Source organism: Rhinoderma darwinii, chromosome 10 (assembly GCF_050947455.1).
Source record: "Rhinoderma darwinii isolate aRhiDar2 chromosome 10, aRhiDar2.hap1, whole genome shotgun sequence".
Classification (NCBI taxonomy): Eukaryota; Metazoa; Chordata; class Amphibia; order Anura; family Rhinodermatidae; genus Rhinoderma; species Rhinoderma darwinii.
Genome location: NC_134696.1, coordinates 16,230,230 through 16,255,691, shown reverse-complemented (window position 1 = coordinate 16,255,691; position 25,462 = coordinate 16,230,230). Strand labels below are relative to the sequence as shown.

Here is a 25,462-nt window from a genome sequence, read left to right as displayed (position 1 = left end):
GTATGTATCTATGCATTAATCTAGGTATCTGGTTGTTAGGGGTGTGATAACTGACATTATGTGGTTGTTAGGCAGGGTATCTGTAGCAACAAGGCACGACCCGAATGTTCAGCTCAGTACTGGATTGGCACTATGCCGAGGGGGGAAACAGCTTGGCAGTAGATTTTTATTATATATATTTGGTAGGTTAGTAAAAAGAAGATGGAAGTCAGTATGACTGCAGGATCCGATTACACAGTGTTTGTAGTCTGTAACCATGGAAACCCATAGATCTGAATAGCAACTGTATTCACAAAATGTGAAATGTTTTAACCAAGACTATTTGCACAGTTTCATTTTTTTTATTTTGGATGCATTTATTTTTTTTTGCTAAATAAACATACACTTTAAAGGTGGTTACAAGATTCTAAAATAGGATATCATTTAGTTATTTTTCCAGAAACATTGGCACTTTTATTCATGGACTGTGTCGTATTACAGAATTTGCTTCTTTGGAGCAAAGCTGCAATACCAGACGCAGCCTATGTTTAGGAGTGGCGCTATTTTTTGCAGAAAAAAAAAACAGACCCTTTTAAACTGAAGTAACATATTTGTAGGGGACAGGGAGGTTTGTACAAAATGGATTGTTTTGGTTCAACAAATAAAAAGCACAAAAACAGCCGATGGATATAACTGAATTTGAAGTTGTTTTACCTCCATATAATAATAGAATAATGTGATTTTTAAATAAAAATTTTGTCTGAGCTGTAGAAACTGTGAATCGTTAATAGAACCGTCTTTTCTAATGTCACAAATTGTCCAGCAGAGGAAAATCACTCACAGAAAATAACTCTTCCTGTCAGACAAAATTTTGGACTTTTTTTGGATCAATTCCCTATTGATTTTAATTTCTTGTCCAGTGATTTTCACGGCACTCACCGTTCTGTATACTTTGTAAAAAGCGATATTTCACCTTTACCAAACCTACACTGGAATATTAGGAAAATGCATAAATAGCACTTCCCTAATACACGTTCATTATAGGAATTGCTCCCAGGACCAACCCAATAAAAGAGCAGAGCAGAGGCGGAGAGATCTTATTCCCTACTGCTGCCCGGCAAATAAAACAGAATAAGGACTGCTGTTTATGGAAGCCTGTATTGTGTCTATAGCGCAGACAGACACACATGATGTCATCAAACAGCCCGTATCTGCTAATGCCATGCAGTGATGTCACAGGAGCAGGAGCAATAATACAACTGGGCAGCGGTGGAGAAACCTAATTCCCTATTGCTGCCCTGTAATAAAAGCTGCTGTTTATCAGAGATCCTAAACTCATAACAGTTTGCTTATGTAGTATTTCTTGGGACAGGGCTTATAAGGGTTATTCCCATCACACAAAGTAATGGCATATCGCTAGCACATGCCATTACTTTGCAACCAGTGGGAGTTTAACTGCCTTGACCCCCACCAATCTTGAGAATGAAGGGGCTGCAGCGCCCCCTTTTATGTTTTCCCTGTACAGCAGCGCTCCTGACCCCATTTACATGAATGGGGCTATGCTGCAGTTCCCTGCACAGCGGTGGCTGGAGCAGCAAGAACCAGTGAATGACTTTACACCGCGACCTCGGTCACTCTGAGGATCGGTGGGGGTCCCGGCAGTCGGACCCCCACTGATTGCAAAATGATGGCTTAGCCTAGCGATATGCCATTACCTTGTGTGATGGAAATCCACAAACCTGTGCGGCTTATATCTCAATGACACATTTTTTCCCACACTAGGCAATGCATCATCTGTATGGTAATTACTTTTCGCTACAGAGAAATAGGTGGTCATGGGCACACAGTCATGTGACAGCTAAGCTCCACCCAAAGTAACAAATATTTAGAAAATGATAACTGGAAACCATACACTGTGGAAACATGAAGCTCCTGGACCCCAAAACATTTAGCGAGGCCCCCTCGATAGCATGGTCATTTTTAATAGTGGTGTCTTTCTGGCCAGGGACTTCCCATAGTTACGCCCTTACTTCTACTGGTAAGAAAGGAGATAGCAAAATATATTAGCCCTACTTTTCATTAAAAAAAAACAAAAAACATAAACACTAAAACAGTTTTCCACTAGGGGGCGGTCTTTGTCATTGAAAATAGCAAAACCAGACAAAGCAAGCAAAAACACATCCTCATGTTGATTACATTATAAAATAAAGATAATTTGTAGAACACAGAAACCCTTCCACAGATGAGGAATGTCATGTTCGGTTAGTTGATTGCGGCCTGTACTTTACTGGGAGTTCTTACATGGAAGGTTCTGTTATTTTTACCACCCTGAGAATGAAATTACTGCAATAAGTGACAGCACCTGCAACACGTCAAGTATCCTAATGGACCTGACGCATTACTGGAACCAGAGACAGAAACACAAAAACAGTTACCAAATGTGTCAACAAGTTGCCCCACCACGAGCCTTCTTGGGTCATGTAATATGCATGAGATGTTATGTTGATTGAGCTAAACTTATTGGTCAGGAAAGGGTTACAAGGCAACTTCTAAGGCCCCATGAGCCCATCTATCTACCTATTGAAGACTTGGAACAGTGGTGAAACTTTGTAGGAGTTGGCGTTCTACAATATGGCTCCAGGGCTCCTCTGGTAACTTCGGAAACATCTCGGGAGAATATCTGAAAAACTGAAGATCTCTATAGTCTCAACTAAGGTCATAACTTCACAATAAGGAAGAAAATGGTCTCTAGTAAGTTCGGGAACATCTCAGGAGAATATCTGTAGAACCGAAGATCTCCATAGCCTCAACAAAGGTCATAACTTCATGATAAGGAAGAAAATGGTCTCTAGTAAGTTCGGGATCATCTCAGGAGAATATCTGAAGAACTGAAGATCTCCATAGCCTCAACTAAGGTCATAACTTCACAATAGGGAAGAAAATGGTCTCTAGTAAGTTCGGGAACATCTCAGGAGAATATCTGTAGAACCGAAGATCTCCATAGCCTCAACAAAGGTCATAACTTCATGATAAGGAAGAAAATGGTCTCTAGTAAGTTCAGGAACATCTCAGGAGAATATCAGAAGAACTGAAGATCTCCATAGCCTCAACAAAGGTCATAACTTCACAATAAGGAAGAAAATGGTCTCTAGTAAGTTCGGGAACATCTCAGGAGAATATCTGAAGAACTGAAGATCTCCATAGCCTCAACAAAGGTCATAACTTCACAATAGGGAAGAAAATGGTCTCTAGTAAGTTCGGGAACATCTCAGGAGAATATCTGTAGAACCGAAGATCTCCATAGCCTCAACAAAGGTCATAACTTCATGATAAGGAAGAAAATGGTCTCTAGTAAGTTCGGGATCATCTCAGGAGAATATCTGAAGAACTGAAGATCTCCATAGCCTCAACAAAGGTCATAACTTCACAATAGGGAAGAAAATGGTCTCTGGTAAGTTCAGGAACATCTCAGGAGAATATCCGAAGAACTGAAGATCTCTATAGTCTCAACTAAGGTCATAACTTCACAATAGGGAAGAAAATGGTCTCTGGTAAGTTCAGGAACATCTCAGGAGAATATCCGAAGAACTGAAGATCTCTATAGTCTCAACTAAGGTCATAACTTCACAATAAGGAAGAAAATGGTCTCTAGTAAGTTCAGGAACATCTCAGGAGAATATCTGTAGAACTGAAGATCTCCATAGCCTCAACAAAGGTCATAAGTTCACAATCAGGAAGAAAATGGTCTCTAGTAAGTTCAGGAACATCTCAGGAGAATATCAGAAGAACTGAAGATCTCCATAGCCTCAACAAAGGTCATAACTTCACAATAAGGAAGAAAATGGTCTCTAGTAAGTTCGGGAACATCTCAGGAGAATATCTGAAGAACCGAAGATCTCCATAGCCTCAACAAAGGTCATAACATCATGATAAGGAAGAAAATGGTCTCTATTAAGTTCGGGATCATCTCAGGAGAATATCTGAAGAACTGAAGATCTCCATAGCCTCAACAAAGGTCATAACTTCACAATAGGGAAGAAAATGGTCTCTGGTAAGTTCAGGAACATCTCAGGAGAATATCTGTTGAAAAGTTTTTGAATAAATTAATGTCTCAATGTTCAAGTGTTCAAAAAACTGCTGGTTGCCCTTAGAAACAGACAGCGATTTAGCTCCACCCATTTGTCAAACGTATCATAGAATCTGTAGAAAATAAGTAAAACAAAGGATTCATAAAGTTACTCAATGTCTCAAAATTAATAAAATAACACGACGTCCTGGACTTTGCACTAGTAAGTGTGGTCAGTCTTAAAATCGGACTAAAGCTTTTCCTCTCCAGGCCTCACGGGCGTCTTACTGAGATTGTCAGATCAAAGCCGTGGTTTATGAGCTGAAACTTGTAGACGTTGGCCTGGATCTCTCCTACTAAACCTGTATTAAACTTGTGAAGAACTTTCAGGGCCAGAAGCCTAAATGTTGTATTTGTATATCACATCCCATAGATCCGTGAATTTATTTTATACATTTTTATGTTGTTTTTTTAAAAAATAAAATGTTTTGTTTTATTTTGTATTTAATTCGATATTTTTATTTTTTTATTTTTAGTTTATCTATTTTGTACTATTTAAGTGCTAAAAAAAGAAAACGTCCCCAGGGCCCCACGCACACGACCGTAGCTTTTATCTATGGATGATCTGTGGACCGATTCATTTCTATTGGCCACGGACACCTTTTCGTATATTTACTGATATGTGTCCGGGCCGTAGAAATGATTTGCAAAATATAGAACATGCCTTATTCCTGTCCGCAATTGCGGCACGGACTCGCCCATGGAATTCTATGGGCGCGTGAATAATTGCGGATGGCTGCGGATGTGCATCTCTAGCTGTCCGTAATTGCGGAAGCGTTGCTATACAAAGGCAGGGGATTCCCCAAGAAAATGGCGCCTGAGCGATCATGTGACCTTTTCAAAGGGTTATGACATGTTGGTGACATTATTTGTAGCCTCTCTTTTTTTTGCGGATCCGTAATAAACGAATGCACTATGGATGCACTATGGAACATATCTGCGGACAGCGTGCCAGATATGCGGATGACTTGCGCATATCTACGGATCCGTATTTGCGGACAGTAAGAAACACTACGGTCGTGTGCATGGGACATTAGTCATCCCTTTCTATTAAGCTGTTACAACGTTTTCTCCAGTTACATCCAGTTACAGATGGAAGAACTGTGGTGACATCCAGTATGGCCGCCATTACATCTTCCCTGACTACATATATTCCCGGACTCCTGACTATAGCTACGCAATTAGTGGTGTACACAGAAGAGAGGAGTCTCCATAACAAAGATCAAAATGACCTTCATTATGGTGCCACATTTTGCCACCAAGGACAGAAGGGCCTCGTGTTTGTTTCTCCCTCCGTTCACCCCATTGCCATGACCATTGGGCCAATTTCCCGCTCCCTTCTTTGGACCAATTCAGTTCCTCTGGAGAGGGTAGTCCTGCTCTGGTTCTTGATACCCAATAGGCCCCATAGCAGCCGCATAGTCTGTGTCTATGGTATGTGTGCCCTTGCCCTTTCATGCTATGAAATAGGGGTGTCTGCTTAGAACTCAAGGGCCGGCCCTATGTTGGATGATGCCCTGTGTAGTACATTCTATTGACCCCATACCTTCTCCTGCATATGGTGTACAGTCATACAATGTACAAATAACAGTGCCTCATTATTAGCAACATACAACATACACAAATAATAGCGCTCAAATAATTACCAAAATAATAGTTCCAAAATAATAGTACCCAATAGAGTACCAAAATAATAGTACCCAATAAAGAGTACCAAAATAATAGTGCCCAAATAATAGTACCCACATAATACTACCAAAATAATAGTTCCAAAATAATAGTACCCAAATAATAGTGCCCAAATAATAGTACCCAAATAATAGTGCCCAAATAAAAGTGCCCAAATAATAGTACCCAAATAATAGTACCCAATTAAGAGTACCAAAATAAGTGTCCAAATAATAGTACCCAAATCATAGTACCAAAATAATAGTACCCAAATAATAGCGCCCAAGTAATAGTACCAAAATAATAGTATCCAAATAATAGTACCCACATAATACTACCAAAATAAGGCTGGGTTCACACGTGGCGGAATTTCACTAAAATGCCGCTGCGGACACTCCGCAGCGTTAATCCGCAGCGGAGCCGTTTGTCCATTGACTTACACTTTAATTTAGCAGTGTTCGTTTAGACGAGGCGTAAAATTCCGCTGCGGAGCATAGGCTGCGGAGCGGAATTTGGTGTCCGCAGCATGCTCTGTCTGTTGCGGAGCAGTGGCGGACTCATGGCGGAATTTCTCCATTGACTTCAATGGAGATTCTAAATTCCGCAATGAAGTCCGCAGCTGTCATGCACATGTTATGTGTGCTGCGGATCCGTCTTGCTTTTTTAACTTGACATTTCTTCATTCTGGCTGGACCTATGTATTTCTAGGTCTACAGCCAGACTGAGGAAGTCAATGGGGCTCCCGTAATGACAGGAGCGTTGCTAGAAGACGTCAATAAATAGTCACTGTCCAGGGTGCTGAAAGAGTTAAGCGATCGGCAGTAACTGTTTCTGCACCCTGGATAGTGACTACCGATCCCAATATACAGCTACCTGTAAAAAAATATAAGTTCATACTTACCGAGAACTCCCTGCTTCTGTCTCCAGTCCGGCTTCCCAGGATGACGTTTCAGTCTAAGTGACGGCTGCAGCCAATCACAGGCCAATAACAGGCTGCAGCGGTCACATGGACTGCCGCGTCATCCAGGGAGGTCGGGCTGGATGCCGAAAGAGGGACGCGTCACCAAGACAACGGCCGGTAAGTATGAAATTTGTTTACTTTCACTAGGGAAAGTGCTGTCCCTTCTCTCTATCCTGCACTGATAGGGAGAAGGGAAGCACTTTTCCCGCAGTCCGCAGCAGCTAGTCCGCATCAATTTACTGCACATTTTGTGCAGATCCGCAGCAGAATCTGCAACGCAGATTCTGTGCGGCATTGATGCGGACAGTTGCGGAGGAAATCCGCCACGTGTGGTCATGCCCTAATAGTTCCAAAATAATAGTACCCGAATAATAGTGCCCAAATAATAGTACCCAAATAATAGTACTAAAATAATAGTGCCCACATAATAGTACCCAAATAATAGTACTAAAATAATAGTGCCCAAATATTAGTACCATAGATTGGCCAAAAAAGTTGCATAAATAACAATACCAACATACAGTGCTCAAATAACAGCATTAACTTTATCTCACACTGCTTACAATGTCTAAATAACATTAAACAAATAATATTAAGATTTGTGGTGGTCACAACCCTGGAGTGGCAGGCCATCTGTGGCGCCCCCTTCAGCACAGGTGGTCTAAGCCTGGACCTGGTGTGACAACCCCTGGAAGAAAACTGCTGGGGGAGCTGTAATGGAATCAGATAGAACTAATAAACTTCCGAACTGAATATTTCACAACTTTTTTTCTTTCATTAAAAAGTTTTTATTTATTTTAATTCTATATTTTTTTATTATTATTATTCTTTTTTTTTTTTTTTTTAACTAATACAGTGGTAAATCTCTGGGGCATTGCTGCAGAATAGTGCCATACATAAGTGAATGTGCCCACCATGAGTATATATACACTTCCTGTGATAGCACTTTCTCGGAATACACTTATTTTCGTGTTTATCCGCACAGATGAATGGACGCCATTGTTTTGTGATGCTATTAGCGGCCCCACGCTGCAGGATGTTTTAGACGGGAAGTCATATTTCCACATAAAAAAAAAAGTTCCTTATAATTACAGCTCTGTCTACAAAATTTCCAATTCTAATAAGATTCAGAATTTTTTTTTAAAAAAAGAGTCACCTTTCAGTAATCTGATCTTGGTAATTTGTCCTGATAAGAAGCAGAACCTTATATAGAGGAATTTTCCAACAAACTGCCTGATCCCATTAGAACATTTTCATCATTCCAATAATCCTGCCGGTAAATTCATGTTTGTGATCTTATTATATCCAACCACCCACAGATGGTTACAAAAATCCAAATACAATGGTAAGGGTCAAATATCCTTACGATGCTTATTGCCAACCCCATTAAATTATTAGTATTGGAGAGACTCCACCTTACATTACTAATAAACCCCCTAAACAGCCTCTTAAAGTGCCAGTCAGGGACTGGAAAACAGCTGGTTACTTTTGCTCCTCCCCTCCATGAGTATTCGCAGCCTTTTAGCGGAGCCAAAATAGGTCACATGACTCAGATGAGAAGTGGGAGGGGCTTATTTGGTCTTGCCTCTTGATTGGGAATTCATTGATCGTTTATTAATTGCATTGGTTCCTTTAATAGGTCCTCATACAATGTCCTTATCTATACGGAGTATGTCCTGATAGGTACTATTGACACACAATCTTATATGATGCTCCGCCTTCTTTTTATTACCTCCCCCTCTTTGACTCCTCCTTATTTCTTAGGTGGCGCACAATAAAAATGTCCACAGATAGCTTCTATAACAGTACAGCTCCATTTAATGGTTTTTTTCTGAATTCTATAATGTTTTGTGTTTCAATTTCCTACCATCTTCAAGATCTCTGCAAGCTGTCAGTGAATACAAACATTCATGTTTACATTTATTGGCTAAAAGCTGTACAGACCTAATTGTTTAAAATGTTTAGCAACTTTCTAAAATGTTTTTTTTAATTCCTTACCATTTTTTAAGATCTCTGCAAGCTATCGGTGGATACAAACATTCTGGTATACATTTATTGGCTAAAAACCTGTACAGACTAAATCATTTTCAGAGCTGAGTGTTTGTCCCAATTTCATCCAGTCTAGGCATTCCTCTGGGCGCTAAACACATCTGCAGCACAAGTCTCACCGATACTGATCGTTTGTTACAATGTATCATTGAAGGAAAAATCAGTCTAGCGTCCAGGCCGTTTAGTTTACAAAGGATTATCTGGACCGGATACAATTATAACAAACACTCAGCTGTGAGAAGTATTAGGTTTGTACATGTTTTCAGCCTCTGGATATTAAAACAAGAATGTTTCATTGACAGCAAGCAGAGATCTTGAATATATAGATGAATTGAAACATAATGTATATCAGAATGTTGCAGGACTTTCTATATTACAACATTTAAGCTTCATTTACATTAAACTGGAACACCCCCCCCCCCCCTGAATACATTATTCTCAGAAGCAACACTCCAGCTCCCTCTACTGGAGACATTCTTCCCTGCATCCCATTATTTCAGACACAATTGGAGGTTTTCGTGCAAGAACTGCTCATTTCAGGTCCTCCCAAATTATATCTATTGGTCAAGACTGTGGCTAGACCAATCCATGTTGTTTCTCCTCCATTCTGGTGTAGACTTGCTTTTATATCTCAGCACATCATCTTGCTACATAATCCATTTACACTTCAGTTTATGGACATTCTCTTAATAATTTTCTGGTATAGAACAAAATCCATGGTTCCTTCAATAAGATGTCAAGATCCTTAGACATCATAGTCCGTCATACCACCATTACTACTTGTGACTGTTCTTCTGATGTTCTTACCGTCGACACAAGGGGACCAGTGCTGTCCAAGGAAATTAACTTTTACTAATCTGTCCATAGAATGTTATGCCTTGACTCCGTTCACCTATCCAGTTTACAATACAACAATAACAGCCGGCACTAAGGGGTATGTTCACACACAGTATTTTTTCTGGGTTTCTGTGCATTTTTTGCTTTTTTTTTTACATTAATATATTTTTAATCACTTTTACCAAGGAATAACAAAGTAAAAAAAAAAACGCTGAAAACACAACGTGTGAACATACCCTAAGAGGGAGAAAGGCAGTCACATGTCACAGTTCTGAATTTCACCCTTTCACATTTGGAAATTTGGGAACTGTGTTCAGGTGGCCTGAAGAATTTGTCATTTTGTCTTCCTGCATTCCGACAGCCGTAACTGTTTTATTTTTAAATCGTTGTAATTCTTGATTTTTGGGAGACAAGTGGATGTCTTTTTAGGCCACATTTTGCAATACATGTAAGTAAACGCTTCATTTACATTCACTTTGATTATGGAGGAAAGGCCGAAACAAAAACAATGTCCAATTTTTTTACGCCATTTACTGGTCACCATAATATGGTCGCCATACTGTACGAGTTTTTACGGCTACGGGGATATCAAATATGTCTTATTTACTGTTTTGTGATGTTTATTTATTATATGCATAAAAACAATGTGTTTTATTGTATTTTTTGCCGCCAGTATTTATTTAGAACCAACTTTACCGGAAAAAAAATGAATTTTTTTATCTCCCTTAGAGAAATTACGTTTTATGTATTTTCTTTTCTTATTGTTGTGTCCTGGCATCGGTCTATATATCTGTCTTTATACCAGTACATTATAACAGGATTAACAATATTTAGGCTTTGAGGCCGAGAAAATCCTCTCATAGATAACAGTGCAGCCTGTGGTCACTGCTGGTGTTTCTGCCTTCCATACAGCAGGTCCTAAGTTTGGGACCCGGGCACTGGGCAGAGACCGAGGAGGAAAGGCTAAATAATAATTGAGCGTCGGGCACGTGTCCACAGGTCCTGTCCTTATGTCAGAGAGGTGACTCGGACTGCCCTGCCCATTTATATAGGACACACCCCCAACCTAAACATTTGAATCACAAACAGTGCGCGTGACCCCCCACAAAATGAATACAGACCCCTAAACAAATACAGAACCCATATTACACTTCGTAAATTAATACAGAACCAGGACGTTGTCTGTGACGGCACCCGGGAGATTTGCCTGCAGGTTCCCCGAGTCCGTGAGGTCTCCCCTTTTTCCAGGAGTCTCCGGCGCATTCTGGGAGAGTTGGTAAGTGTCGGTAGGATATGCGGTCACTTGCTGATTGTGGGCGCCTGTCCCCGACCAATTTCTAAGATGAAGGGGCTACGGTGCTCTGTGGCTCCTCCTAAATTCTTAACTGCACAGTGCTCCTCCCATCCGGACCCCTGAGACCCCCACTGCTCAGCAAATGACAACATATCCAAGCGAGATGGGAATAACCTGTTTATAGCGCCCATATCGGTGGTCACACAACTTCCCAGAAACAGATATAAGTAAGAAACAACTAAAAATAATTTTGTAAAACAACTTAAGAACTAATTTTAGGATTCAGGGTCAAATGCCCTTTAGGACAATGCAGAATAAACTGAAGATTGTCAATAGTTTTGGAGAAGTGCTATGTATCTATTGACACCCTGATACCTTGGTTTCTATCAACCATGCATGAAAAGGGTTAATCCTTCATTTTATGAGGATTCCTATACCGAACCAGTATATAGAATGCACTGACGGACTGTGATATATATATATACTGGTGTCAAGGGGAATTTGTGGTTGTCTGTGCCCTCCCTCCTGTTTTTTTCCTGTGTTTTTAAACCTCCCTCCCCACCCACTGTAGATGATATAGTTACTCCAAGCCCTGAAGCCGCTCATTGGAACACGGAAGTTTTCTTAAGGAGTTAGCAGGGAATGTAGAGGGGGACACCCAGCAGCATAGGGGGGACACCCAGCAGAATCGGGAAGACACAATAACATTGTATTGTGACAGAAGATGCCCTGGAGCGGGCACCATGGATCCTGAGTGAGGGGGCAGAATTTCAATGACTATGATTTGCAATGCACCCAGCGGATCCTATGGCAGTTATCATCATAAGGGTCAATAGTTCCCCCCTCCTGATTCAATGAGGTCTCAAGAGGAAGCGCAATCTCATTGCATGGACATAATCTGCCGGCTGCACCATCTCCTCCATCTATAGTATTCAATCCCTGGACCCGGCATTACAAACCAAAGGATAGAAAAGCAAAAAAACAAAAACAAAAAAAACAAAAAAAAAAAACATAAAATTGATTCTTAATTTTGCCATCGACTTGGGGGAAATGGAAAATGAAGCGGCCAAAACCGCGGACAATCAGATGGAGAAATACATGTAATTATGGGATGATTGGCGCAATGTCTTCGCTGCAGTTGGTGTCCTCATAGACCTTCGTGATTAACCCTTTCCCGCCTGATTTGCGTTATTCTCCGCTTGCTGTCATTTGGTTGCATCCCTGCCTCCGGTCTTAATATCTCTTCACCCCCCTCTCTCCCTCTTCTCTCTTTTTCTTCATTCTCTCCTTCCTGTGAGCTGCTCGGGCTGTGGGCACCAGATTTTAAGCTTCGCCACTTTAATATATATATTTTTATTTTTTTTGAAGAGTTACAATTATGGGGAAATCCGAGAGTCAAATGGACATAGTAGAAAAATCCAATAAATCTGTGAAAAAGTCTTGGAGCATCGTAGAAATTGGCCTCTCTGTGCTGCTCTTCTTGATGTCCTGTGGTCTTATTGCTCTCTTGGTCTTATACACAACTAATAAAGGTAAGAAGGGTCTAATCTGAGGGGCACTTAACTGCAATGCGTTATGTAGCAGGGCTGAATTTGTCATTTGCGCATCACTATCACTCTTTAGTTTATCTATCATCCTATAGAAAACCACATTGTAATATCCAGATGAGTTGAGCCAGATGACAAACCCAGCTCTACTACAGCAGCGTGTGTTTCTGTGTGTGCGTGTGTGTAGATATAGCAGAGTTGTCAATTTATTCTTAGTTCTGCATCATTCATCGATCAATATAGATCTGTGCGCTAAGATATTGTCGCCGGTTTACCTGCAGTCCTAAGCAAAAGCCACAGAAAATACATGATTGCGCCATGAGCTGTGAGCTGTGCCAGACTGCAAACTGAGCTTTAATATGTATGTGTGTAATAGTAATACAATGTAGCAGAGCTGAGTTGGTCATTTAACACTATGGAGCTGTATTATTTATGAATTGTGATACTTCACTGAGTTAAGATAATGTGGTAGGTTTACCTGCAGTCCTATGTAAAACCACAAATAAGACATACTGATAAATTGTGCCAAATGCAGCAATATCTAGGAATCTTCTCTCTACTACATCTGGTAATCTTAGCTCTAAGCAGAAGGAAAAAAATTAAAAACACAATAACCGGGATACTAAAAAATGTAACATCAACCATATTAGTTAGATCTATATTGAGATCTACAACAGCACTGCTATATATAGCAATATCAGCTCTCCTACATTTGGCTTTCTCAGCCCTGCTACATCTGATAATCCCAGCTCTGCAATATCTAGCAATCCCAGTTTTGCTACATCTGACAATCTCAACACTGCTACATTTGACTATCCCAGCTCGGCTACATTTGATAATCCCAGCTCTGTAATATCTACCACTTTCAGCTCTGCTATATCAGTTCTACTACATATAGCAATCTCAGCACTGCTATATTTGACTTTCACAGCCCTGCTACATCTGATAATCCCAGCTCTGTAATATATATCAATCTATGCTCTACTATATCTAGTCATCTCAGTTCTACTACATCTAGCAACCTCAGCACTGCTACATTAGGCTTTCTCAGCTCTGCTATATCTGATAATCCCAGCTTTGTAATATCTACCACTGTCAGCTCTCCTATATCTGATAATCCCAGTTTTGTAATATCTACCACTATCAGCTCTACTATATCTAGTAATCTCAGTTCTACTACATCTAGCAATCTCAGCACTGCTACATTAGGCTTTCTCAGCTCTGCTATATCTGATAATCCCAGCTCTGTAATATCTACCACTGTAAGCTCTGCTATATCTAGCAATATCAGTTCTATTATATCTAGCAAACTCAGCTCTGCTACATCGGTATATATACCGTATCTACAAACAGACACATTTTACATTCTATCCCAGGTAAACGATTATTTGGCCGGACAAGCGACACATTTCCAGTTCCAACACCTTCAAACCGCGGCAATTAGCTGTAAATTCATTAAATCAATAAGTCAGGTTATCGTTTCGAAGCGTTTGGCGGTTCTCCTGAGGCGAAACTGCGGTCGTAAAGGGTTAACTGCGGCCTGCCATGCATGATTACCCGGTTAAGAGCGGAGACAGATTGCTTTCTATACAAATCTATAAACCCTGGAATATTTCTTTACACGGTGGGAGCAGCAGCAACTGGAGCAGTATTGATTTCTGAGTCCTGGGGCGATCAGTCATAATAGAAATGATTATTACTATTAAACGAGTGCTGGTCACTGCCAGGACACCGTCTATAGTTATACATATGTAGCAGAGCTGAGTCTGTCAGATGTAGTAGAGCCGATGTTGTGATATGTGCTACATCAGCGTCCTTACATAGGACTGCTGGTAAGCCCATTGCACTTTTTAAACATTATTCTGTTCCGTTGTTTATACAGAAATAACACACAGAGAAAATGTTCTCTTATTGATTTCAGTGAACATATTTAACTCTGCTACGTCATAGTTGAGCTGAGTTTGTCATATGACACATGGTGGTATCACGATTAAGACATCTGTGGTTTACCATAGGGCTGCAGGTAAAGTGACTTCACTATCTCAGCTCAGTGAGTTATCACAATGCCCTAAAACAAAAACAAAAAAAACATTTGGCTCTGCTACATCTGTATATTCTGTAACGTCAATAAGGAAGGGTTAATAATGTTTATGAAAATATAATCTCACTAGTGAATTCATCCTTGGAGCCACGTTCACCACTATGTTTCCTTTCAGGGCGTATTCTCACGTGCCACAAAGCGCCGGTAGAGTGTCGTGCCGTCACAAACACTTTAGAAACGCGTTTTACCTGTAATTACTGTGAAGAAAAAAAGACGCTATAAAAAGTGCAGTAGTCGTGGTAAAATGTGCACGGTTCTGCCCAAGCGGCATACTACTGGTGCCAATCAGCAGGTGTGAATACACCCTTACAAAAGGTAGTAATATGGGTAATAGTGAAGGGAAGGGGGGAAAAGAAATTCCCCATGACTGCTCTCCCTGGCACTGTTTGCTGCACCTGAGAGGGAGTCATGGGATGCTCATTAATACAATAAGGGAGATTTAATAAAACTGGTGGTCATAGCAACCAATCAGATTTTAGCTCTTATTCTCCTATGGTTGCTATGGGCATTCTGATTGGTTGCTATGGGCAACACTTTTCTTATCATGCTTGCTCCATTTACAGAGTACAGGCTGCATTAAACAGTGAAATCTGCATTCTGCTCGCAGGGCAACAATCTCCCCACATTATACTGTGTGGGGGCACTATGGGGGCACTGTACTGTGTCTGCACTATGGGGGCATAATAATGTGTGTGGGCAATATGGGAGCATCATACTGTGTAGGGGCACTATGGGGGCATGATACTGTTTGGGGGCACTATGGGGGCATAATACTGTGTAGGGGCACTATGGGGGCATAATACTGTGTAGGGGCACTATATGGGCATCATATTGTGTGGGAGCACTATGGGGACATAATACTGTGTGAGGCCCTATGAGGGCATTATACTGTGTGGGGAGGCACTATGGGGGCATCATATTGTGTGGAGGTACTATGAGTACATAATACTGTGTGGGGACACTATGGGGACATAATACTGTGTGGGGGTATTATTGCGGCATCATACTGTGTAGGGTCACAATGAGGGGTTCATACTGTGTGGCGGGCACTATGGTGGCATGATACTGTGTGGGGGCACTGTGGAGGTATAATACTGTGTGGGGCACTATGGGGACAGAATACTGTTTGGGAGCACTGTGGGGGCATCATACTGTGTGGGGCGCACTAAGGAGATATCATCACTGTGTTTGGACACTATTGCTGTGTGCCACTATGAAAGTATGAGGGCACAGAGGAGAACTATTACTGTCTGTTACACAAAAGAGGGCGCTATAACTGTGTGGGTGCACAAAGGGGACTGGATGTGTATTGGCAGGGATTAAAGGGAGTTAGAGGCATGGCTTAAAGTAAAAAATTGCCCCTCTTCACCGTGTTCGGGAGTTGGGCGGTATGCAGCTCGGTCACATTTGACGGTAAGAACGGTGCTGCATGCGGCTATTCCTTCCGTCAACATCGGAGACTTCAGCGGACACCAACAGACCCTATTACAAGTCAATGGGGTCTGTCGGGCGCTGCTATGGTCCGTTGTATCATGCAGATCGGCTTGCCCACTTTTGACCCTCTACAGGGACCCCTCACAATCAACTGTTATTTATGGAGGGCACCACTGAGTAAATGCTCCTTCCCCTGCAGCTTCTCCAGCGTGAGAGAAAATCTTTGCTGGAAATATTTGATGGGATTGCTGAATGCTTTATGTATTATTACATGGCATAAAATACAGATACACAAGACATGCAATAAATAGATGGCACCCAAATAAATAAATAAATAAATGGCACCCAGGGGCATGACACCTGTTTGTCCTGTAGGTGTCAGTAGTGAGATTTGTAATTGGTTATTCATATTGAAAGGCATGAGAATGAGAGTTGTAGTTAAATTGGTGAATTTTTTTCGGGGGATTGTGCTTTCCTAAATGCCTGCCCCTAAATAGTGGTTCCAAAACACTATGCCCAAAAACATACTTTTGGGCACTCTGACCAATGCTCTGAATTATATAATTTGGGAAATGTATTTTTACTGTTTACATTCACCGTTCTCCGTGTCTCCCCACTATTCCATACACTTCTGATACCTGGCTGGGATTTTCAGCACTGTTCCTCCTCCGCCTTCCGATTCATGAATATAATTCCTTAACAACAGTGGAGACTGACACTTATACAGGCAGAGTAGTAGAATAGAAGAAGCCGGGGGTGTATTAATCTGCATTGCTATGTACATTTATTACTCGTCATTCAGGCTCCATGGAAAACTAGGTGCCAACCCCTGGGGACATTACCATTCATGGTCGGCTACCAATTTTTACATAGGAACATTGAATCTTGACGGCAGAAAAAGACCAAGTCCATCTTGTCCTCCCTTTTTATGTTTTATATTATTATTATTATTATTAATAATATTTATTTTGAATTTAACTTTTTCTTTTTAATTTTTTTTATATAAATAATTTAAATGTTTCCAAAAATCCCGACCACGGACTCATGTGCTGTGGTTAATCGGTGGCTACACAACATTTGTAATACTTTCTAGTCTGTTGTGCAGAGCGTTGAGTCAGCTCCAGCTTCTCACCCCGTGCATAATAAATAACCGCTGCCAGTCGCTGTTTGTATTACAGAACGTCTTTTTGTGAATTATTAACACCCTGAGGCCCAAATGTTTGGAAAATTATTTAAATTCATTTTCAGAAAAGCCAAACTTCCGAAAAAAAAAATAAAAGGCCATGAAAAATAAATCACTTTGTAGGAGAAGTCGTCTCTTCCAGCGTGTAACGCGACTTAATTATTTATCTCTGTGCTCATAAATATATTATCAGATATTTATATCGCAGGACGTTATCATAGACGCCAACTGTAACTAGGAAAGTGTCTTAAAGGGGCTGTCCAGGATTAGAGTAGAGGGTTTGATATCTTTACAGCGCCACTCTTGTCCATAGGTTGTGTTTGATATTGCAGTTCAGCCCCATTCAAGTAAATGTTGCAGTACCAGAAACGACCTATAAACAAGAGTGGCGCTGTTTCTGTAAAAAAAAAAACTGAAACTTTTTCTCATGCCCCATCAGACCAGGCGCCTTCTTCCATAGCTCCGGTTCTGATGATCACTTGCCCATTATAGGAGCTTTTGGTGGAAAACAGGGGTCAGCATGGGCGCTCTGACCAGTTTGCAGCCCCAAATACAGCAAATTGCGATGCTCTGCGTGTTGTGACACTTTTCTGTCATAGCCAGCAGTAATTTTTCAGCAATTTGCTCTACAGTAGCTCTTCTGCAGCATCAGACTAGAAGGGCTTGCCATTGCTCTCCGCACGCTTTGGTGAGCCTTGGGCTCCTGTTGTCGGTTCCCCGGTTGTCCGCCCCTTTTGGTAGGTACTAACCTCTACATACCAGGAACACCCCACAAGACCGGCCGTTTTGGAGATGCTCTGACCCAGTCGTCTAGACATCAGAATTTGGCCCTTGACCAAATCACTCAGATCCTGACACTTCACATCAACTTCAAGAACTGACTGATCACTTGCTGCCGAATATATCCCACCCCTTGACTGACGCCTTGTAACCAGATAATCAGTGTTAGGCTCTCTTCACATCTGCGTTGGGGTCCCGTTCTGACGTTCTGTCAGAACAGGACCCTGAACAGACACAACTGACACCGACGGAAACCAGAGGTTTCCATTCCCATCACCATTGATTTCAATGGTGACTGAGCCGGTGCCCCTGGTTTCCGTTTGCCTCTTTTGTGCACCGGACCCGTCGTTTTGCCGGAAGCAATAGAGAAGCAATAGCGTAGTCGACTATGCTTTTGTTTCCGGCATAACGACTGATCCGGTGCACAAAAGAAACAAACGGAAACCAGGGGCACCGGCTCAGTCACCAATTAAATCAATGGTGATGGGAACGGAAACCTCTGGTTTCCATCGGTGTCAGTTGTGTCTGCTCAAGGTCCTGTTCTCAGATGGAACGTCAGAACGGGACCCCAACACAGATGTGAACAGAACCTTATTCACTATCGGCTATCATTATTACTTTTTATGAAAAATAATTTTAACTTTTTGAGTTACAGCTGCTTTGAATCCTCTATATAGAGCAGCTGTATCTTGCACTGAATCCTGTATTCGTCAGATTCTTTAGACTGACGGGTTCAGTGTCAGCGTGTCCTCAGTGTCTCTGACATGCAGGATCAAGCTGCTACCGATTACATATAAGTTCATAACTTAGATGTGATTGATAATACGTGGATCCTGCGTGTCAGAGACACACAGGACCCACTGACACTAAACCCGTCAGTCCCGTGGACCTGATGGATTCAGGACTCAGTGCAAGATACAGCTGCTCCATATACAGGATACAAAGCAGCTGTAACTCAAAAAGTAAGAATAATTTTTCATAAAAAGTAATTATAAAGTTGCACCAATCACACTGATACACGGTTTTATAATATATATATATAATTTTTATTTTTTTTTTAAAAGGTGTACATAGCCTTTAAAGGAGGTTAGATAGAGAGATGAAATAAGGATTCGCCATTGTTATTCTGTGGGTGATCTCAAGAAAGGAAACTTTTGCCTCAGCAGGAGGTTAATGAACTATTTAATTGCAGATTTATTCTCAATGGGAGTGGAAACTCTGTAATCACCGGAGCAAGATGGGCTGCAGATGTAGAGGGTTTTGTACATTGTGGACTAAAGCCCCATTTGCACGGACCGCTATTCCGTTGAACAAGTGTGTAAGCACGCGTTTGTCAGCTGATCGCATCTTTTATGCAGCTTAAAAAATAATAGTTGTCAGCAGCATATCCCCCTGTGTAAACGGGATGTTCTGCTGACAGAATGCAAACTGTATGGGGACGAATGATCGTATTAATTGTCCCTCTCCATACAGTTTGCACCGGCCTGTGTAAAAGCGCCTAGAAATGAGCGCCGATCAACTATTTATACCGTTTGCTTGTTAGAAATCTCCCATGTAAGAGGACCTTAAAGGGATTGTCCGGGCGTTACTTATTGATAGTCTATCTTTAGATTTGGTCATCAATTTCCGATTGGTGGGGGTCCGATTCCCAACACCACCGATCAGCTGATTGATGGGGTGACGGCGTTCATCGCCTTTTCACAGTTTACAGTCAGAGCGCCATACATATCCGGAGCGGCTGTGCCTGGGGTTGTAGTTCCGGTTCCATTCAAGTGAATGGTTCTGTGCTGCAATCCAAGGAACAGCCACTGTCGATGTGTACTGCGCTGTGCCTGGTAAACACTGAAGGGGCCATGGCGACGAACGCCACTGCCCGATCAATCAGATGATCAGCGGGGGTGCCAGATCTGAAATTGATGACCTATTCGAAGGATAGGCCATCAATAAAAAATGTCCAGACAACCCCTTTAAGCCCTTTGCCATGTGCATGGAGCTTGTGCGGCGGCACATCAAGTCCCTATGTAATATACAACCGTAGGGACTTTATGTGCCACTGAATGTTGTCTCCATGGCAGAGGTGTTACTTAAAGCTCCTGTAAAAACAGTGCCCCCTCACCTACCATGTGCTATTTTTATAATACTGGTGTCTTCTTATGTGGCAGTGGCAGAGTTGCCTTTGGACACCTTTGGGAAATGATTAATGGGTATTGCCCCAGAGACATACCCACTCTTGACTTGGGAAGTCTTATGTGGCCGGTTGAAGACCACTGAGCTCTTCAGTTAAACCCACCTTACTGCCAATCTCGATCTGTAGAGGTTTCATGGCTGTATGCTTGAAGTTATGCTACAGATATGGCTGAAATGGGCAAACCCAATATTTAGAAGGTCACATACTCGTGGTCATGAAGTGTTTGTATATAGCGGACATTATAATATATGTCCATGTACACAGATCTACACGTAGTAATATGTATTGAGCAGCTATGGAATTACCTGGTCACACAGAAAAAAAATTACCACTTGGAACTTTTTGCTTTTCCCAAAAATTTTCTTGCAGACCTGGCAAAAAATGTACACATAAAATCCGCTGATCCCAGTAAATTCCCTGCAGATGAAGATGTTTATGGCTAGTTAAAAATGCATTTACATCCACAGCGAAGGAATTGATGACAAATATGGGAGTGGTAATCATTCCATAGATCAGGCAGAAGAAGACATCAAAAGCCGAGAGAATCTGAACTTCATTTTAGTGAGGTAATGCGCTCTAAAAATCCATAGATCTCATGTCATCGCCATAAAATATCCCCATCTTATTACACTCAGCACTGTTATATAGAGGACGGTAGACACCTGTGGACTCAGATTACCTTCTCTTCAGACCAAGATGAAGGAAACTAGTAGATGTCTTGGGAAAATATTAAATTCCCATTTACGTCTATCATTAAAGGGGGACTCCAGGAAATATCAATTTCCCATTGTAATTACTTATTAGGGAGTCTTTCTGAATATGTTGCTGCTTAGAAAAAGAGTCCACACTACTAGATGGTCATGTTCTTGTACAGATATGGTGGTACCACTAAATGTGAGTTGTACTTCTGGTCCCAAAAAGAAAGATGGTGACTGAGACCCGAAAGCGTAGCGTGAAGCTCAATGCAAAATCTTTACCAGGCCCCCCAATTATCACATGTGATTTATAGTACTGGTCTGCTCAGTTGGGGCAAAGGGACCTTTTGGGCTCCTGCAGACTCCAGGTTCCAGGTCCCACAACCTATGTACCCCCTATAGTCACAACCCTACTTAGACCCACCACCGGATCATGGATCTCCTGGTGTTTATTAAAGGGCTTGATTATGGCTTCAGTTATATGATCCCAGCTGGAGGCAGGCACAAGACTCCAATCCGGTGGTCCAAGAGTTGTAAAATTTGAGTAGTCCAAATTTTACTCACTTTAGATTCGCCACAAAAAAAGTGAATGGGAAGACGTTGTGGGACTGCCTTAGTCCTCATCTACGCCTATTGATCTGTTGCAACAAAGTACAATTTATATAAATCTCCTTGAGTCGCAAATTTTCATTCATATGTTTGTTATTGAGTGACTGAAGCTATAGCCGGGACTTATGAGCAGGCCACTTTAGGGTTGATGGGGTAACTTATGGGCAGCAGAAGACTTTATACCTCCTGATCAAGTATTCCTCCAGCCCATGTTTATACACAGGCAGAGCAGTTGCAAGAGGGGTGTAAGAGGAAGCAAAAGTTGTCCATGACTTATGGAAAGTTGGATGACAACCACTATCGGCACTATGATGATTCAAAAACAGCAGAGAGTTGTCCGGCACACCATGGAATTAAAATTCAATGTTGCTGCATTGGTAACAAATTTTAAGACAAATAAATTAAAATCCCGGGTGAAGAACGCTTACGCGTTTCAAACCTGTCGGTTCTTACTCACTATGATGATTGCCATAAGGGATTGTCACCTATGTAGGAGACCAAACTAATTCAAAAATTGTTAAAAATAATATTAAAAGAGGCATCTTAGCAAATCTTTTCTTTTTATGTGAGGGTATGTTCACACGGCAGCGTCCGTAACGGCCGAAATTACGGGGCTGTTTCCAGGAGAAAACAGCCCCGTCATTTCAGCCGTAACGGCATGTGCAGGCGCTTGAACGCCGCGTCCATTACGGACGTAACTGGAGCTGGTTTTCCATGGAGTGCATGGAAAACGGCTCCATTTACGTCTGAAGAAGTGACATGACACTTCTTTGGTGCGGGCGTCTATTTACTCGCCGTCTTTTGACAGCGACGCATAAATATACGCCTCGTGTGAACAGACAAACGTCAGCCCATTGCTTTCACCGCGCCAAACAAGTCTACTTCACTTCTCTCATCTCCACACTATCTAATAATCCAAAACGCCTCTTTGATACTTTTCACTCCCTCCTTAGTCCTAAAGTGCAGACGCCAATCACAGATCTCAGTGCTGAAGACCTGGCCAATTATTTTAAAGTTAAAATTGACAACATCCGGCATGATATTATCTCCCAGTCCCCTAGTAACATCGATCCCCTTCCCCCCCGCACTCCCTCTTCTTCACTCTCAGCATTTGACCCAATAACTGAAGAAGAAGTCTCGAGGCTCCTCTCTTCTTCTCGTCCTACTACCTGCCCTAGTGATCCTGTCCCCTCACACCTCCTCCAGTCCCTCTCCCCAGCTGTCACTAGTCACCTCACTAAAATATTTAACCTCTCTCTTTCCTCTGGTATCTTTCCCTCCGCTTTTAAACATGCCATTATAAACCCATTATTGAAAAAACCAACACTTGACCCATCCAGCGCTGCCAACTACCGACCAGTCTCTAATCTGCCCTTCATCTCCAAACTCCTGGAACGCTTGGTCTACTCTCGCCTTATCCGCTATCTCTCTGCTAACTCCATTCTTGACCCCTTACAATCTGGTTTCCGCACTCTACACTCCACAGAAACTGCCCTTACTAAAGTCTCAAATGATCTCTTGGCGGCTAAATCGGACGGTAAATCCTCTCTCCTGATTCTTTTGGATCTCTCTGCAGCCTTTGACACTGTAGACCACAAACTCCTACTTAACATGCTCCACTCTATTGGCCTCAAGGACGCGGCTCTCTCTTGGTTTTCCTCCTATCTCTCTGACCGCTCATTCAGTGTGTCATTTGCTGGTTCCACCTCTTCTCCTCTTCCCCTTGATATCGGGGTTCCTCAGGGATCAGTCCTAGGTCCACTCCTCTTTTCTCTCTACACAGCTCCTATTGGACAAACCATCAGCAGATTTGACTTCCAGTACCATCTCTACGCTGATGACACCCAATTATATACCTCTTCCCGTGACATCACCCCTGCTCTAATACAGAACACCAGTGATTGTCTGTCCGCTGTCTCTAACATCATGTCCTCTCTCTATCTGAAACTGAATCTTTCTAAAACTGAGCTCCTTGTGTTCCCACCATCTACTAACCTCCCTAAACCTGATGTCTCCATCTCTGTGTGTGGCACTATCATAACTTCTAAGCAGCACGCCCGCTGTCTCGGGGTTATTTTTGACTCAGATCTTTCCTTTACTCCTCACATACAATCACTTTCACGCTCCTGTCATTTTCACCTCAAAAACATCTCCAGAATCCGCTCTTTTCTTACGGAGGAAACTGCCAAAACTCTCATTGTTGCTCTGATTCACTCTCGTCTTGACTACTGTAACTCATTACTAGTCGGTCTTCCCCTCACTAAACTCTCCCCTCTCCAATCTATCCTCAATGCAGCAGCCAGGCTCATCTTTATGACCAACCGCTACACCAACGCCTCTAATCTGTGCCAGTCACTGCACTGGTTGCCCATCCCCTTCCGAATAAAATTCAAACTTATTACTCTCACCCACAAAGCTCTCCACAGTGCTGCACCTCCTTACATCTCCTCCCTCATCTCTGTCTACCACCCTACTCGGGCTCTACGTTCTGCCAACGACCTTAGATTAAAATCCTCCATAATCCGAACCTCCCACTACCGTCTCCAGGATTTCTCTCGTGCTGCACCCGTCCTCTGGAATGTGCTACCCCAGACAATCAGATTAATTCCCAATATCCACAGTTTTAAACGTGCCCTGAAAACACATCTATTTAGACAGGCCTATAACATTCCCTAATCTGACTCCTTTCCATGGCCCTCCATTTAGATTAGTCATCAGAATAAGATTCCCTCACACTCCTTCTCTTCATGTCCGTCATACACGGATAGTGGCTGGTGACCGGCTCATGCAGCTTTATGTTACCACCGCATGTGTATAAAAATGGCCGGACTATTGTACAGAACAAACACTGTTACACTTTGTGTCTCCCTTATGTCCTCATAGATTGTAAGCTCTTGCGAGCAGGGTCCTCACTCCCCAGGTTTGAATTGTAAATGAACTTTGTCACTATGTAATGTCTGATATTGTTTGTTTCATGTTCCCTCTAAATTGTAAAGTGCTGCGTAATATGTTGGCGCTATATAAATAAAGATTATTATTATTATTATTATTATTATTAACGCTTTCAAGACGTAATTTCGGACGTAATTCGGGGGTTAAAACCCCCGAATTACGTCCGTAAATAGGCCGTGTGAACATACCCTAAGGATTGGACAGTCTATATGAATGTAATCCATGTTGAACATACTAGGGTATAGGCTTGGAGTCAATGCTGAATCCCACCCATGCATCTACATCTGTAAAAACAAGTGTTTTACAAATTCCTGGTAATTCGCTATTGTCCAGGACAGTATTATTTATGGAGGGGAATCAGTTATGGTGCTGTCATACTTCCTAGCTCCATAGACACAGATGTACAACGGACTCATGTGGGAAATACTGAATGCCTCAGCCGCATTTAGGGGGCTCTCGAGCCTGCTGAGATGACAAGTGTGTGGTCTAGAAGCAAAGTCACCAATATGTGAACGACTACTGGGAAGGTCAGATAAAGAGCGCGCATCATTTATACTGTTTATTTTGGTTTATTAAAGGTTAATGGCTTTAGGAAGTCGGGGTTCTTCTTAAGAATTCAGTAAGTGTTGGATTCCACTGAGTTCTAAGGAGAGAGGGAAAAAAATTAGAGAGAATTATGAAAAACTACTTTAACAAATTGTAGATTTATAGGGTTTTCCCATGAGACACATTTATGACATATCCAAAGGATATGTCATAAATGTCAGATAGATGCGGGTCCCACCTTATGTCTGGAACGGGGCCCCCTAAATCCCGTTCTGCCGCTCTGTGTTGTGGCTGAACCAGGTGAATTCCGACCATGAAAAGGTTATATAGTCGGGAGTTCCGAAAGCGGCGTAGCTCGCATGCTACACTGCTTCCGTAACTGCTATTCACTTCTATGGGAGTTACGGAAACAGCGGAGCTCAGCGAGTTACGCTGTTTCCGTAACTCCTGACCATATAACCAGGAGGTGGCCGGGAGTCAGCGAGATTAGACAAAGGTAGAACGGGATTTATA

General features: G+C 42.0%; 1 protein-coding gene and 1 long non-coding RNA gene across 4 annotated transcripts in view; one reads left to right on the top strand and one right to left on the bottom strand.

Moving 5' to 3' along the window:
- MMEL1 (membrane metalloendopeptidase like 1) overlaps nt 1–25,462 on the top strand; it is a 125,555-nt gene that overhangs the window by 37,753 nt on the left and 62,340 nt on the right. Inside the window, exons 1-2 of one of the 3 annotated variants that reach the window (XM_075839393.1) lie at nt 9,963–10,068; nt 12,283–12,446. In XM_075839393.1, coding sequence (XP_075695508.1) covers nt 12,293–12,446 — 154 coding nt within the window. In that variant the 5' untranslated portion in view covers nt 9,963–10,068; nt 12,283–12,292. Of the gene's footprint in view, nt 1–9,962; nt 10,069–11,497; nt 12,015–12,282; nt 12,447–25,462 lie in introns of those variants that run through there. The other 2 variants (XM_075839391.1, XM_075839392.1) reach the window with 2 other exon arrangements.
- LOC142661805 (uncharacterized) overlaps nt 1–25,462 on the bottom strand; it is a 113,755-nt gene that overhangs the window by 60,445 nt on the left and 27,848 nt on the right. The window lies entirely within an intron of this gene.